This window comes from Oryctolagus cuniculus, chromosome 19 (genome assembly GCF_051225735.1).
Source record: "Oryctolagus cuniculus isolate XC-2025 breed Fujian yellow rabbit chromosome 19, ASM5122573v1, whole genome shotgun sequence".
NCBI lineage: Eukaryota > Metazoa > Chordata > Mammalia > Lagomorpha > Leporidae > Oryctolagus > Oryctolagus cuniculus.
In genome coordinates, this window is record NC_142885.1 from 10,244,104 (window position 1) to 10,259,051 (window position 14,948).

At 61.9% G+C, this 14,948-nt stretch overlaps 2 protein-coding genes across 2 annotated transcripts; one reads left to right on the forward strand and one right to left on the reverse strand.

The window, feature by feature from the left end:
* Window positions 1-402: 402 nt before the first annotated feature.
* LOC100359181 (2-acylglycerol O-acyltransferase 2-B) lies at window positions 403-2,281 on the forward strand. The gene is made up of 6 exons (XM_008250708.5): window positions 403-594; window positions 822-1,000; window positions 1,114-1,318; window positions 1,428-1,602; window positions 1,682-1,866; window positions 2,044-2,281. Exons 1-6 carry the CDS (start codon window positions 513-515, stop codon window positions 2,196-2,198), a joined length of 981 nt encoding a protein of 326 aa, XP_008248930.1. The 5' UTR covers window positions 403-512; the 3' UTR covers window positions 2,199-2,281.
* Window positions 2,282-8,956: 6,675 nt separating this feature from the next.
* On the reverse strand, window positions 8,957-11,475 carry LOC138847063 (2-acylglycerol O-acyltransferase 3-like). The gene is made up of 7 exons (XM_070064703.2): window positions 11,367-11,475; window positions 11,056-11,163; window positions 10,904-10,974; window positions 10,466-10,670; window positions 10,067-10,241; window positions 9,332-9,534; window positions 8,957-9,245 (listed from the first exon to the last, which is right to left on the reverse strand). Exons 1-7 carry the CDS (start codon window positions 11,473-11,475, stop codon window positions 9,091-9,093), a joined length of 1,026 nt encoding a protein of 341 aa, XP_069920804.2. The 3' UTR covers window positions 8,957-9,090.
* Between the last annotated feature and the right edge of the window lie 3,473 nt (window positions 11,476-14,948).

The window sequence follows — 14,948 nt, forward strand, 5'->3', positions numbered from 1 at the left end:
GCTGAGGTCCTAGGTGGTCAGGTGACTTCCGGTGAGCAGGTGGCTCTCCCTTTCCTCACTAAGGGGCAGAGGGCATTGCTGGGGTCACCAGGGAGCTCAGCTTTGTGTCCCAGAACCCAGGAGCAGTGGCTCAGGTCTCCTGGGGATGCAGAGGGAATTCGGTGTCCCAGGCCTGACCCAGGGAGCTCAGAGTTTTAGGCCTTTCTTGTGCAGAGCCCCACCCTGCCTGGTGGGACCCCATCCCTGCTAGCCCAGCTCCCTGCTGAGCCGAAGCCCAGGCCCCCACAAAGTTCAAATCCCCCTCTCCCAGCTCCTGGCCCCACCCCTGGTATATCCGAGGGGTCCTATTGGTCACAGCTCCGTGAGCTCAGGTGGCCATCACCCTTCCTTGCTGGGGCTCACAGAGGGGGTGGAGATGACCTGGGGCTAGGTCCAGGGGTCAGGGCCAGTGGGTGGGGCCACAAGGGAAGGTGCTCAAGAGCAGTGGGTGCCCCTGTCGAGCCCCCCCCAAGATGGCGGCCTCCTGCAGTCCCCTCCGCGGGGCTCTCCAAGTGCTCGCTGTCTCCCAGTGGGTCTTCTCCTTCTTAGCGCTCGGTGAGTCCCCAAAGCCTGGGGATGCAGGTGCCCCTTCCCCGGGCCCTGCGCCTCTGCCTCCCCTTTCCCTTAGGGAGGCAGCCCAGGGACCCGGGCCCGTGAAGCAGCCTGGGGAGCCTGTGGGGGTGGGGGGTAGGGGGGGAGGGGACTTTGGCCCTGGAACCAGGGCAGGGGCAGAGGGACACTGGAATGCAGCTCCTGGGTTCTGAGTGCGCCCCCTGCTCCAGCCCAGGTGTGCCTGGTGGCCTTGATCTTTGTGTTCCTGAGCCGGGCCTGGACCCTTGGGGTCCTCTACCTGGTCTGGCTGTACTGGGACAGGGACACACCCAGGGCTGGAGGCCGCCGCTCTGCCTGGGTCCGGGACTGGGCCGTCTGGAGACACTTCCGGGACTACTTCCCCATCTCGGTGAGGGCTACGAGGACGCTGTGCTGGGGGTGGGGGGCTCAGAGGAGACTGGGGAGCCCCCTCCTCCACGCACCGTCTCAGGGACGGGTGGGGCTGCCCCCTCTGCTCCCCAGCTGGTGAGGACGGCCCCGTTGGACCCCTCCCAAAACTACCTCTTTGGCTTCCACCCCCACGGAGTCCTGGCGGTGGGGGCCTTCAGCAACTTCTGCACGGAGGCCACGGGCTTCTCCCGCCTCTTCCCTGGGCTCCGGCCGCACCTGCTCATGCTGCCCTGCTGGTTCCACCTGCCGCTGTTCCAGGACTACATCATGTCCAGTGGTGAGGGCCTGCCCCCCTCCCACGTCTATGGGGGCGGGGTTGGAACTCCAGGCCTCCCCCCTCCCCAGTATCCCAGCATGAGGTGCCCCAGCGTCTGCCATCCGCCCAGGTCTGGTCTCCTCTACCAAGGCCAGTGCTGCTTATCTGCTGTCCAGGCCAGAGGGCGGCCAGGTGGCTGTCCTGGTCGTGGGCGGAGCTCTGGAGGCGCTGGAAGCAAAACCCGGAGGCCTGAGCCTGCGGATCCGCAACCAGAAGGGATTCATTAAGCTGGCGCTGGAGCAGGGGTGAGGAGCGGCGCGGGGCGGTGCGCCCAGCAAGGCGCCCACGTCTCGGCCCAGGCTCACCTGCGCCCCTGTTCCCCAGGGCCTCCCTAGTCCCTGTCTTTTCGTTCGGGGAGAACGAGCTCTTCCGGCAGTGCCCGAACCCGCCGGGCTCCTGGTTGCGCCGCGCACAGGAAGCGCTGCAGCCGCTGCTGAGCGTGGCCCTGCCGCTGTTCCACGGCCGCCTGGGGCTCCTGCTGCCCTTCCGCGCGCCCGTCCACACTGTCGGTGAGCCCCGGCCTCGCCCCTGCGGTCGCGCGCCACGCCCGATCCCCTGGCTCAGAGCCCGCTGGCTGGAGCGCCGCCTGGTTCCCAGCGCGTGCGTGGGCAAGTGCCCCAGCCCCGCTCCCAGTGGCCGCCGCTCTTGCGACCCGCGGGATGCCAGCAAGCGCGTTCCATCCGCAGTGGGGGCGGCGATCCCAGTGCAGCGATGCCCGCGGCCAAGCCGAGCGCAGGTGGACGCGCTGCACGCGCTCTACGTGGAGCGGCTCACGCAGCTGTTTGAGGAGCACAAGGCGCGCTACGGTGTCCCCGCGGACAGGCACCTCGTCCTCACCTAGCGGGACCTCCCGCCATCAGGCCCCTCCCCTCCCCTGGGCGACTGCGGGTGGGGGAGTGGAATTAAAGGTGGGAGAGACCCGTGTCTTTTCCGTGTGTGTGTGTTCAGTCGGGTGGTGCTGGGGCCACAGGGTCTGGGGGGCGGGGTCTCCAGGGAGGCTTCCTTTCCCGACACCCACAAAGAGGTCAGCACTCAAGGTCCTGCTCACCCAGCCTCAGCTGGGCTGTGGCCCCTGGGACCCAGTGTGCTGGTGGGCAGCTGCTTGGCCACGCCCACTGTGAGTTGCTCAGCCTCCCAGGCACCGCCCTGCCCCCACCCCTCACCCCCTCCCAGCGCTCTCAGGGGCCAGCCTAGACCTATGACCCAGGGCGTTTAGAGGTCAGTCTCAGAGGGAGCCTGGACACTCTGGGCTCCAGATCCAGGCATCTCTCCAGCCACACCCCGGACCCTGGGCCAGGGGGACACCTGTGACCCCACGTGGAGCCCTGCAGGCAGAGTGGAGCTGCAGGGCCCTGTGCCCCCACCCCTGCCCTGTGAAGACCCTGCGGAAGCAGCGGCTGGAAGCACAGGGCGCCTCCTACGGGGTGCGGACATTCGTCCTCTAAGGTGAGAAGAGTGGGGGGGCGGGTGCCTGGGAAGAAGGGACTGGGAGGAGGAGGCTGTGCTGCTGGTCCGGAGCCTGGGCCAAGGCCGAGGAACACGCCAGAAGCATGCACCTGCCAGGAGATCCGTGCAGGTGGAGGGGGCAGGAGCTGGGCTGAAGAACTGGGCTTCCCAGGGGAATCCATGCTTCTTTCTCACCTTTCCCAGTTTGTTGTTCCTTCCTTCTTCTCTTCTCCTCTTCACACTGCTCTGGTCTCGTCTGTTCCCTACTTGATATCCATCTACCCGGACCGGGACACACCCAGCCAAGGTGAGCTCTGGGCAGGGCTCCAGGTGGGGAGAGATGGGGAGGGTGCCTCTGGGACTCTGCCATCCAGAACTCTCTGCAAACAGGGCCAAGGCGGAAGGAGTGGAAAGGAACTGGGTGATCTGGAATCACCAAAGGGATTATCTTCTTATCAAGGTGATGGGTCAGCCTCCCCAGAGATGCCTCCTCCCCCTTCCCCACCCCACTCCCCCGCACTCCTCACCCTTCCCTGTCCTGCAGCCTGAGCACAAGGAGAGCTGCGGGGTCCCTGCCTCCACCCACCTCACCTTCCTCTAGGCCTGAGCCCCTGAGCCCCATGCACTGGGACCCCAGCTCCCGCCTTGACTTCCCCTCCAATAAAGGCTGGTTCTGGAGGGGAGCGTGACCAGGCACTGCCACCCCGTCCTGTCTGCTGCAGAGGGGCCACCTGGGGTGGGTCTCAGCACCCTGCATTCTCCTGCCAGGAGAGCTGACTGTGCCCCAGGACCTGGGAGACGTCTCCCCCTCCCGGGCCCCTGCTTCCCCTGTGAAGCAAGGCTGCTGCTTAGCTCAGAGCTGACAGGATCAGGACAGGGTTGGGAGGAGACCCCGGAGGGGTGGGGAGGGGGCAGCTGGGGCAGAGCTGAGCTGGGTCAGGGCCCAGCAGGTGCAGGGATGGGAGGACCCAGGGCAAGAGCAGAGAGAGCTGAGCACAGAGCTGCTCCTGGGGTCCCCAGCCTTTAGTGTCCTTTAGTGCCGTTTGTCAAGAGGAGGTTTATTCAGCTCGGTGTTGAGGTTCAAGGTCATGGTGCCCGTATCAGCTCCAGATCTGGAGCGTGGTGGATGGCGGTTATGTCAGGAACCAGAATTAGAGAGACACAGAGACTGAGTGGGTCCCACAATCCCATTCCGAAGCTCCCCCAAGGGCCCCAGCACCTCCCACCAAGCCCCATCTCTTTAAGGTCCACACAGCTCCCAATACTGCCTCTCTGGAGACCGAGTTCCTGACACGTGCACGTTGGGGGACGTTTCCCTAACGTCCCCATCTCATTGAGGGTACTGGGCATGCTGTGTTGGGGTGGGGTGAGGCCCCCCCCAACAAGAGCAGCCCCAGGGACAGGTGGGGCTGCGCCCTCTGCTCCCCAGCTGGTGGAACTGGCTGAGCTGGATCCTCCTGGGCCACCTCCTGCCCTTGCTTCCTCCCCCGTGGAGTGGGGGACCCTCTGCTGTGAGGCCTCGGGCTTCTCGTGTCTCCCCCACCACCCCCAGGCCTGTGCTGCACCTGCTCAGGCTGCCCTGCTGGCTCCACCTCCCTGTGTTCTGGGACCACATCTGGGGGAGGGCCTCGTCCACCTCCCATGTGACGGGGGGGGGTGGGGGTGGAGCTACTGCTGCCCCAGCCACTACCTTCCGAGTGTGGTCTGCTCTCCTCTCTCCATCACAGGTGTAAGGTCCCCCAACCCGTGCTGTCCCTCCAGGTTTGGGCTCTTCTGATAAGGCCCACAGGTGACCGGGCGGGGGCACCAGGGCTGCACCTCGGGTACAAGCGAGCCCAAAGGGGCCAGAGCTCCATGTGCCCCTGCTCCCCCAGGGCCTCCCTGGTGCCCATCTCCTACTTCTATGGGGAAAAGGAGCTCCTCCAGCTGCTTGTGCCCTGCACCCTAAGTGTGCCTCGGGAAACTCTGCAGCCCTGAACTCCATCTCATGGCATCTGGCTGTGGTTATGGATGGGGGATCCTGGTGACCACTGTCCACCCGCAGAGGAGCCCCCCAGTCCCAGTGCAGAAATGCCCGGGGCCCAGCCAGCCTCAGGTGGATGTGCTGCACACACTCTACCTGGAGCGGCTCACAGAGCTGCACAAGGGGCGCAGGTGTGCCACGGCGTCCACACAGATGGGCATCTGGTCCTCCCCTAGCCAAGGCGTTGACATGGGCCCCAAACCAGCGCCTTCAGTGGGGGAGTGGAACTCAGGTGGGAAGGCACCTGCGGCGTCTGTGTGTCTGCCTGCACAGTGGGTGGTCCAAGATGCCTGGAAAGATCTGGAGAGGCTCCTCAGGGAGCCCCAAAATTCCCAGATGTGGGGAGCAGCCCGGACTAGACTGTTACTGGAATTAAGACTTATTCTATGCATCTGCTCTCCCACAATATGGCGCTGGGAGAGAAGTAAACAGCTTCCGCACAGCTGCCTCCAGTTCAATCAATTAACTGTAGGACTTGCTCCTGATTGGAGAGCAGCGTACTTGGCGTGTGGGCAGCCGAGTTAGGATTGGCGGAAGAGGACTATAAAGGAGGAGAGAGACGGCACGCACCAGGAACATCTATGGGGAACATCTAAGGGAACCCGTGCAGCCCCCGAGAAAGCCGGCCGGCGGTGTGCCGCTCCCCTGCGGAAGTGGGGAATGCGGCCAGGGGGAACTGCCCTTCCACGGAGGTGGAAGGGATAGTAGCCAACCCGGGAAGAACCAGCAGCAAACCTGGGGAGGGCCGAGCAGACAAAAGAACAGCGCAGGGCTTAGTGTCGTTCCTCCACGAAGAGGGGGAGTGACACCCAGAGACCCCCAAAGAGTCCAGAGTGGGGTCCCGCTCTGTGCAGTCTCAGTCGGGCTCCTGGTACCTGGGACCGTCGGGGAGTAAATGACGCTCCGGAGACACTGTGTGGGCATACAGCCTTGACCTAAGGAATCAAGGAGGTCCCCCACTAAGCACAGGACATACTTACGATCTGATACACCAGTATCTGTTTGTCTAACGTAGGGATCCCCCGCAGAATGCCATCAACATCTGAGGTGCTAGGAATCTGCATTGTTATGGCAGCAGTGCTGTGGGTGTCTTTCCTTTGGCTAGAGTTGGCGTGGCACGCTGCTCTTAAACACTCAAACATGGGAAAGAGACCCCCCTCTCAGAATCCCACACAGATTACCAAACAGTGAATCTGAGTGATAGGAGCCTGTCACTCCAGCCTCTGCCTCACATGCAACATTTGATGACTTAGGGAGAGAGAGCTTGTTCAGTGATAATGACAATGTAGCAAACAATGAAGCCAACAATGTAGCAAACAGGTAGCAAACAAGGTAGCAATGCCTAGTCAGCCACCCTCCAAATACTCCTGGGATCAACACAGACAACCTGGAGGCAATAACCACACGAGACATCCCATCTGCACCCAGTGAGGATCCCCACATTTCTGGCAGTCCCCGGGCAACCCAGGTTGTCAGAGCAGCCGCTAGAACCCATCCCACCCGCATGTTTGCCATTAATGTAGGAGCAGCTGCAGAATTCAGGCCTTGGATTCCAACGCCTGTAAAAAGGCTTCTATTAACCTGACTGGGGTGGGGGGTTCCTCTCCGAGTGAGGCCTGGACAGCAGCAGCTGCAGGAAAGCTGGGGGGGGGGAGCACGCGTCCCTGCTCCCCTCTGCTAGCGGCCTTTGTGAGACTCCCTGGGGCTTCTCGGTCTCCTGGGGCTAGTGTTCCTGACAGTGCGGGGAGGGGTCAGGGAGAGGCCACAGTGGCCAGGGGGAGCAGGAACAGGGGGCTCCTCTCCGCAGGAAGCTGCACTGTAATGGTCTGGGTGCTGTTCCAGAGCCCTCTGCCTGCACAGGGCTGCCAGCACCCTCAGCAGGAACCCAGCTCCTTCTGCTTGTGCAGGCAGACCCTGACCCCCCCTTCCACAGGGCCTGACCCCTACCCCCTGACAACCCCGTACAGGGCCTGACTCCGGACACCCTGAGTCCCCCACCCCATACAGGGCCTGAGTCCATCTCCCCTGGCCACTCACACAGGGCCTGACTCTGACCCCCCCACACTCCTGTCCTTGACCCCGCACAGGGCCTGACCCCGCCCCCATCCCCCCTCACAGGGCCTGACCCTGCCTCCCCCCCCCAGGGCCTTTCGCTTCCTGCTGCCCCCTCTCCCCGTCCCCTGTTCCTACGAGGAGGCTGATGCAACTCAGAGAGCTGGGGCAGCCCCGGTGTCTGGGGAAAGTGCCTGGCAGGCAGTGCAGTGGCCGGCGTGATGCTGGCCTCGCTCCCGCCCCAGCAAAGGAGGAAGCACCGAGGCTTTGTCAAGGCCTGGACAGCAAGCGCACCCAGGCCAAGGGCGCTCAGATCCCAGCTGTTGAGTTTCTGACCCCCCAGCTGAGCAGGATAAGGAGGCTCCCCCAGAGCGAGCCTGCCGGGTGCAGGGCAGAACCCCGGGGCAGTGGCCGGCGTGTGGCCCAGTGCTGAAGATGGCCTCTCCCAGCCCGAGTGCCTGGGTGGACACCAGCTGTGATTCCTGCCCAGCTCCTTGCCAATGACAGTGGGACCGGCTGCCCTGACTGGTTCCTGTCGCTCACAGGGAGTCCTGGATGGAGACTCCGGGTCCTGGTCTCAGCCCTGCCCCTGAGGACACTGTGGGCGCTGCCCCTGCTGGTGTCTGTGTCCCTGTGGATCACAAAGAGACTCTGCATACAATTCTACAGCAACAAAGCCAGGAAGATCAGGCAGCAGTAGACTGAGCTGTCGCAGGGCCCTGAGCAATCCCTGGAAGGACCACGTGGGACAGAAATCCTCAGAGAGGGTGGGACAGGGAGGGCAGAGAGCACAGAGCTCCATCAGGACCAGGGCTGCTTTTCCCATTCCCGCCCATCACGGGCCCCATCCGGGTCCCAAGCAGCCCCCAGAGAGGCCCCGGGGGCAGTGGAAGGGATGGATGAAGCTGCTTCCTGGAAGATGTCCCACACGCTTCCTGTTGAACCTTGGACGCAGACACAGAGCCGGGGGAGCACAGAGCACACTGACCACAGCCTGTGCCGGGTGTCCCCTTAGACGTCCATGCTGTGGGCCCTCGGTCCCCAGGGCGGCAGGTTGGGGAGCTGTGATCTGTAGGTGGGAGGTACTGGGCTCATTTGGGAGGGGCTCTCTGTCTCCCTTTGGTTCTGGTTCTTTCATTGTTTTTAATTCTTTCAGATTTATTTATTTATGTTGAAAGTCAGGGTTACAGAGAGAGGAGAGATAACCACCATCTGCTGATTCACCCCTGAAATGACCACATCAGCCCAGGCTGGGCCAGCCAAAGCCACCAGCCAGGAATTTTACCAGGGTCTCCCACGTGGGTACAGAGGCCCAAACCCTTGGACCATCTCCCGCTGCTTTCCCAGGCCATTAGCAGGAGCTGGTGTGACCAGGATCTGATGTAACTTCAATCCACCACTCTCTATGCAGTGGTGACCACACCTGAGGTCATACAGGAGCCATGAACTTGAACTCCAACACAATCTCTTCACAAACGGCCAGTGCCAGGTGTTTGCTTACAGAGACCAAAGCTGATGCAGACTGGGACCTTGGTCTCAGCCCTCGTCTCCCCGAGCACCAGCAGGGATGACGGGGACACCGATGACGAGAAGATGGGTAGGAGCCTCCCCGGGCCCTCACCCTGAGCCCTCCTCTGTCCTAAGCCTTCACGTCTTCATCCATTGCATCTTCACCTCGGCCTGTGGGGCTGAGCCTCCTGCTGGTGGCACTGGCTCTGGATGCTGCTGAAACACAGCCTGGGCTCGGCTGCTCTCCCAGCTCCAAGGACACTAAAGGCTGGGGAGCCCAGGAGCAGCTCTGTGCTCAGCTCTCTCTGCTCTTGCCCTGGGTCCTCCCATCCCTGCACCTACTGGGCCCTGACCCAGCTCAGCTCTGCCCCAGCTGCCCCCTCCCCGCCCCTCCGGGGTCTCCTCCCAACCCTGTCCTGATCCTGCCAGCTCTGAGCTAAGCAGCAGCCTTGCTTCACAGGGGGAGCAGGGGCCCGGGAGGGGGAGACGTCTCCCAGGTCCCGGGGCACAGTCAGCTCTACTGGCAGGAGAATGCAGGGTGCTGAGACCCACCCCAGGCGGCCCCTCTGCAGCAGGAGGACGGGGTGGCTGTGCCTGGCCGTGCTGCCCTCCAGAACCAGCCTTTATTGGAGGGGAGGTCAAGGCAGAACTGGGGGTCGCAGGGCACGGGTTTCAGGGGCTCAGCAGGGAGGCCAAGCCAGACCTAGAGGAAGGTGAGGCGGGTGGAGGCAGGGACCCCACAGGCCTCCTTGTGCTCCTCAAACAGCCGCTCCAGGGCGTCCATGTAGAGCCTGTGGTAGTGGTCAACTTGCTCCTGGCTGGGGCTGCTGCACTGGGGCACGGGGATGGGGCCGCCCACTGCAGGGGAGGGAGACACGGGTGAGCCAGAGCTGCCGCTGGCTGTGCCACCCATGGCAGCCTCCTCCCTGCAGATGGGCACTCACCCACAGTGGTGATGGGCACGGGCAGGGGCAACAGACCCCAGGAGTTGGGTGAGAAGAGTCCACGCCCCCAGAAGATGCAGGGAGAAAAGCCAGCAAACTTCTTGCAGGTGACCTGGCACAGGTACTGCCAGGAGCCTTTGGAGAAATTCATAGTTTTGAAGATATCGTTCTCCCCAAAGGAGTACACAGGCACCAGAGAGGCCCTGGAGGGGCAAGGAAGAGAGAGGACGCTGCTCAGGGTCCTAGACGGCCACACCGGCACCCTGGGGGGCAAAAAGTCCCTCCCCTGTCTCCTGAGGCCACTTCCCAAGGTCTGGAAGCTCTTATGTCTGCCCAGAAAGTTCTGGAAGGAAGCCTCAGCTGTCCTGACCAATGGCTGTGTGGTGGGCTTGGTGTATTCCTGTTCTCACTCAGTGTTTACAGTTGCAGCCTGGTGGCAAGGCAGGCGACAGCCCTGGCTACAGGTCAAGGTCAAGTCCAAGGCTTTGTCTCTGAGACAGGGTCACAAGGAGAACCCAGGGCTCTGTTCCCAAAGTCCTTGCTGGTGTCAATCTGAGGCTGCTCACTGAGGAGGAGAAGTGGGCACAGCCAGGTCTGAGAATGTGGCATCAGGGCCGACAGGTGCGTCCTGGTGCAAAGTGTGCCATCGGCTCCGGAGACTGCTATGTCAGCTGTGGGTATTCTGAGGTCTGACCTGGGACCCAGCCCAGCCTCCGCTCCTGCATGCCCACTCACCCGTGCCTCAGCGCCAGGCGCACGAAGCCTTTGTGTCTTTTGAGTGCGAGGCAGTTCCGCCCTGGGGATGAGTACAGGGACTCCTGGGCACCCCCGATGACAATGACCACCGCCTTGCCCCGCTGGGGCTGAGACAGCACAAAGTCCAGGCTGTGCCGGCTCACGGGACGCAGTCCTGTGTCATGCACAGTGGAGAGCAATCACCACTCCCTAAGTGGCTCTCCCGAGTCCCTCACCTCACCCGTTAGCAGGGGAAAGGGAGCCCCACTCCTCATTTTCCAACCGCTCATCCCCACCCCATGCTAAAGGAGAGCATGGTCAGTGCTCAGGACAGGTGTGGAGTCCTGGTGGGGAACGCCCTGGCAGGGGCTGTCTCCTGCCCTTTAGCCTGGGTCTTACCACCAGCCATGACGTAGTCTCGGAAGACTGGAAGGTAGAAGAGGCCGGCCAGTGTGGCTAGCCAGGGCTGCAGCCCCGGGAAGAGCTGCGAGAAGTCATTGCAGTCGGTGGTGAAGTTACAGAAGGCTCCAGTGCTCATGACCCCGTGGGGGTGGGATCCCAGCACGTAGTTCTGGCAGGGGGGCAGCTCTGCCGTCTTCACCAGCTGCAGGAGAGGAGGGAGGCAGAGAGGGGAGGCAGCAGCTGCAGGTACTGCCTCTGCCCCCTGCTGACCTCAGAGGTCATGGCCCTGGGATGGGATCAGGTGCACCTGTTCACCTCTGCTCCTCTGTGAGCCTAGGCAGTGGGACTCAGGCTGCAGGACAGGGAAGAGGGAGGAGTATGGGGCAGTGGGGTGGGGAAGTGGGAGGAGGCGTCTCTGGGGAGGTGACCCTTCACCTTGATAGGAAAGTAATTCCTTTGGTGTTTCCAAATCGTCCAGCTCCTTGTCCACACAAACAGTCTTCCCCCTGCGGGCAGAGATACGGGTGGCAGAGTCCCCGAGGCACCCTCCCCATCTCTCCCCACCTGGAGCCCTGACCAGAGCTCACCTTGGCTGGGTGTGTGCCTGTCCAGGTAGATCCACAACAAGTAGAGAACAGACAGAGGCCAGAGCCGTGTGAAGAGGAGGAAGAGCAGAAGAACCATGGCGAAAGGGCCTGGAGAACAGTGAAGAAGAAAAAATGAATTCCTCAGGAACCCCAGTTCTGCAGCCACACCTCCCATCCTCCACCTGCAGGAATCCGCTGGCCTGGGCGATTTTCCTGTCCAGTCCCCGGGTGTCCAGGCCTCCACAATGGGATCCTCCCTCCAATGCCCTCTCCCCGGGCAGAGCCCCCATTCCCTTCCCCCTTATTCTCACCTAGGAACAGAAATGCAAACACATAGTGGAAGACGCCCACTACTTCCAGCCACTGCTTCCTGGGGCCAGGGGGCACTGCGGCTGCAGAGACGTCCATCTTGGTAGCCATCTCTGCCTGCAGGGCTCCAGGTGGGGTCACCGGTGTCCCCTCTCCCAGGGTCCAGGCAGTGGCTGGGGAGATGCGTGGATCGGGAGCCCCAGAAGCGTCCAGGCTCCCTCTGAGACTGATCTTTGAAAGTCTTGGCTCTGTCAGTCTGGGCTGACCCTGGCAGGAGGGGGTGCGGGTGGGGGTGTGTAGGGGAGGGGCAGCACCTGAGAAGGGAGTGGCCTTGCAGAAGATCAGCCCGCCCACAGGGCCCAGGTGCAGGCAGTGGCAGCAGCCACCTGAAACAGGTTGAGCACTAGGTTGAGTGGTTCCCTCTCTTCAGATCTCTGGGAATGTCCGGTCTTCCCCAGGTGCCACCACAGGCCCCGAGATGCCCGGGACCCCTCCCACCATGCACACCAACACACCATCCCTGGGAATTCTTCTCTACTTTACTTTTCCTGGTCTCCATTAACCTGCAGCCTAAGAGAGGACTCCCCGGGGCCACACAGTGGCCACCGACCGCCTAGGAGAGAACAGGAAGGGACACCATCGTGGGCGTCTACTCCTGGAGCTGCTTCCTGAGCCGCTCTGTGTGGAGCGCAGACAGCACGTCCACTGTGTCCTTCTGCATCCGGACTGCAGGTGTACCAGCGGTCACCGGGATTCCCGGCCCCATCCCACACCAGTAGCAAGATGGGGACAGATACAGGGCTGGGGCATTGGCCAAGCCCACCATGAGCCTAGGTCCAGCTCTGCCTGTGCAGCCCAGAGCAGGAGGTCAGTCCCCAGCAGGGATGGGGACAGGCAGCAGGGAGCCCATGGAAAGACCTCTCTCAGCAGGGGCTCAGAATCCTGCACCTGGCCCGCCCCAGCCTGTGGGTTCCATGGCGGACAGCTGGAGGCTCTATGGTGTAGCCAGGCAGCTCAGCCCTGTCCCTGCTGCCCGATCCTTCCCCACGGCCAGTCCAGAGCCAGGGACGCGGCTTAGCCGGGTGCTCCAGCATCCACTGCCCCAGTCCACTCTGAGTGCTCGTGTGCCAGGTCGGGGCTTGGGTTTAACGTCCATCACCTCCAGCACCTCCCGAAACCAGGACAGCCCCTGACTGCCCCATGCCCGGACAGCGGTCACACAGCCATCTTGGGGGTGGCCTCACACAGGGTGAGCTCTTGCTATTCTTTTTTTTTTTTTTTTAAAGATTTATTGGAGCAAGCACCGTGGCATAGCAGGTATGGCCACAGCCTGCGGTTTCGGCTTCCCATATGGGCACCTGTTTGAGTCCTGGCTGATCCGCTTCTGATCCGGATCTCTGCTTTGTCCTGGGAAAGCAGTGGAAGATGGCTCAACTCTGTGAACCCTGCACTCATGTGGGAGACCCAGAGGAGGCTGCTGGCTCTAGGCTTCGGATCAGTTCAGCTCTGGTCATTGTGGCCAAATAGGGAGTGACCAGCAAATGGAAGACCTTTCTCTCTCACTCTCTGCCTCGCCTTCTCTCTCTGTGTAACTCTGCCTTTCAAATAAATAAATATTCCTTTTAAAAAATAAAATAAAGACTTTTTAAAAAGCAAACACAGAGGGAGAGTTACAGAGAAGCAGAGGCCCAAGCACCTGACCCTTGGGCCAGGCCTGGGACGCCGAGTCCCCTCTGCATCCCCACCCGACCTGAGCCACGGCTCCTGGGTTCTGGGAAACACAAGCTGTGTTCCCTGGTGACCCCAGCAATGCCCCTCTGCCCCTCAGTGAGGAAGGGGAGAGCCACCTGCTCACCGGAAGTCGCCTGACCGCCTCAGGACCTCAGCCCTCAGCCTCCCCTCCTTGCTCTCAGGAAGGGATGGGGTGGGGGCTCTTTCCTAAGGGACCTGCATCTGGAGTCAGCTGGTTGGGGTTGGGGTTGGGGTGAGGGGGGCAGGGAGCTCCCAGAGTCAAAGCAAGCTGGTCACAGCCCTGGGCAGGACAGATAGGGCCCAAGGGTGGTCAGGGACTCCAGCCAAGGCATGGCGGGAACTGGCCCCTTCCCACCCAGCACAGCGCTACACCTGGCTCCTTGGAACTCAGGTGCACTCAGGTGAGCAGGCGGGGCAGAGGCTCCTCCTGGACCCAGCTCCAGCCAGAGGGCACCCCCTATCCCGCCCCTGCCCCTTCCTATCATCTCAGAATCAGGAAGTGTGCACTGGGTCCCCTGGAAGACAGGGGAGGCCCTGGGGGTGGGCTGTGGAAGGCTTCCTGGGGGTAGATGGGGGACCAGGAAGTCTGTGGGGGAGGGGCTGGTCCCCAGGGCCCTGTGGTGCAGGAGGGGCTGTGCTGCGGGGTCTCTCTCTGCCCTGCAGGGGCACTTGAGGGGGTTAGAGTGAGTGGAGGGTAATGTGAGGGTGGGTGGGTGGTGGGGTGGCAGGGGTCCCTGCCCCTTCTGCCCGACAATCTTCCACAATCTCCCAGATGCAGCCCAGTATCTGCATTTCAAATACCCTGCTCCAGACCTGGTCCGGATCCTGGGTTAGGACGGCGCCAGCTAGGCTTCCTCCTGTCTGATACCTTCAGGGGAAAATTCAGATAGGAGCTTCTTAATATCTACATCCATAAAGTCCTTTGTTTCTGGAGGAGATGTGTGAAGACAGAGACCCATCTCCTTAAACCCCTCCCCACCAGCCTCAACCGGACTGGTGCTCAGCCCTCTGCCTCTCTGCTGAGTCGCCCGCCTCCCTTCCCAGGTGTAATCTCTCCACTCAACCATGTAACCTCGCTCCTTCCCCCAGTCTGAGTGACTGGGTGCTCTCTCTCAGGTCCTGTCTGGAGAGGTGCCCATCCGTTCTTATGGATGTCCCTGCCCTAATAAACTTTGCTACTTTACTTTTCCACTACTCTGTCTCACGCCTGAATTCTTTTGTGCGCAAAGACAAGAACCCTGCCATTCACTGCTAACATTTTGGTACCAAGAAGGGACTTTAAGAAGACATCGGGGGCCAGCGCCATGGCTCACTAGGCTAATCCTCCACCTAGCGGCGCCGGCACACCGGGTTCTAGTCCCTGTCGGGGCGCCGGATTCTGTCCCGCTTGCCCCTCTTCCAGGCCAGCTCTCTGCTGTGGCCAGGGAGTGCAGTGGAGGATGGCCCAAGTACTTGGGCCCTGCACCCCATGGGAGACCAGGAGAAGCACCCACCTGGCTCCTGGCTTCGGATCAGCGCGGTGCGCCAGCCGCAGCCTGCTGGCCGTGGCGGCCATTGGAGGGTGAACCAACGGCAAAGGAAGACCTTTCTCTCTGTCTCTCTCTCTCACTGTCTACTCTGCCTGTCAAAAAAAAAAAAAAAAAAAAAAAGACATCAGAGGTCAGTTTTCCATCCCTCAAGTGGGACCGAATCTGTGGGAATGACCATCGAGTGTCCAGCACCCCAAAGCTCTTCGAGAATGCGGGGTCCCCCCTGGCCATGGCTTAGCTACAGCTGAAACTCGAGCGGGATTGTAAGGAATGGGAGGGAAATTGGGAAGGGTAGTTGGCTGA

Coding starts and splice junctions, on each gene's coding strand:
- LOC100359181 (XM_008250708.5), top strand. CDS start 513: ATGGCGGCCTCCTGCAGTCCCCTCCGCGGGGCTCTCCAAGTGCTCGCT. Junction 595..821: donor CTTCTCCTTCTTAGCGCTCG/GTGAGTCCCCAA, acceptor CCCCTGCTCCAG/CCCAGGTGTGCCTGGTGGCC. Junction 1,319..1,427: donor GGACTACATCATGTCCAGTG/GTGAGGGCCTGC, acceptor CCATCCGCCCAG/GTCTGGTCTCCTCTACCAAG.
- LOC138847063 (XM_070064703.2), bottom strand. CDS start 11,475: ATGGCTACCAAGATGGACGTCTCTGCAGCCGCAGTGCCCCCTGGCCCC. Junction 10,975..11,055: donor CAGGCACACACCCAGCCAAG/GTGAGCTCTGGT, acceptor CTCTGCCCGCAG/GGGGAAGACTGTTTGTGTGG. Junction 9,535..10,066: donor CGCCTGGCGCTGAGGCACGG/GTGAGTGGGCAT, acceptor TTGCCCCTCCAG/GGCCTCTCTGGTGCCTGTGT.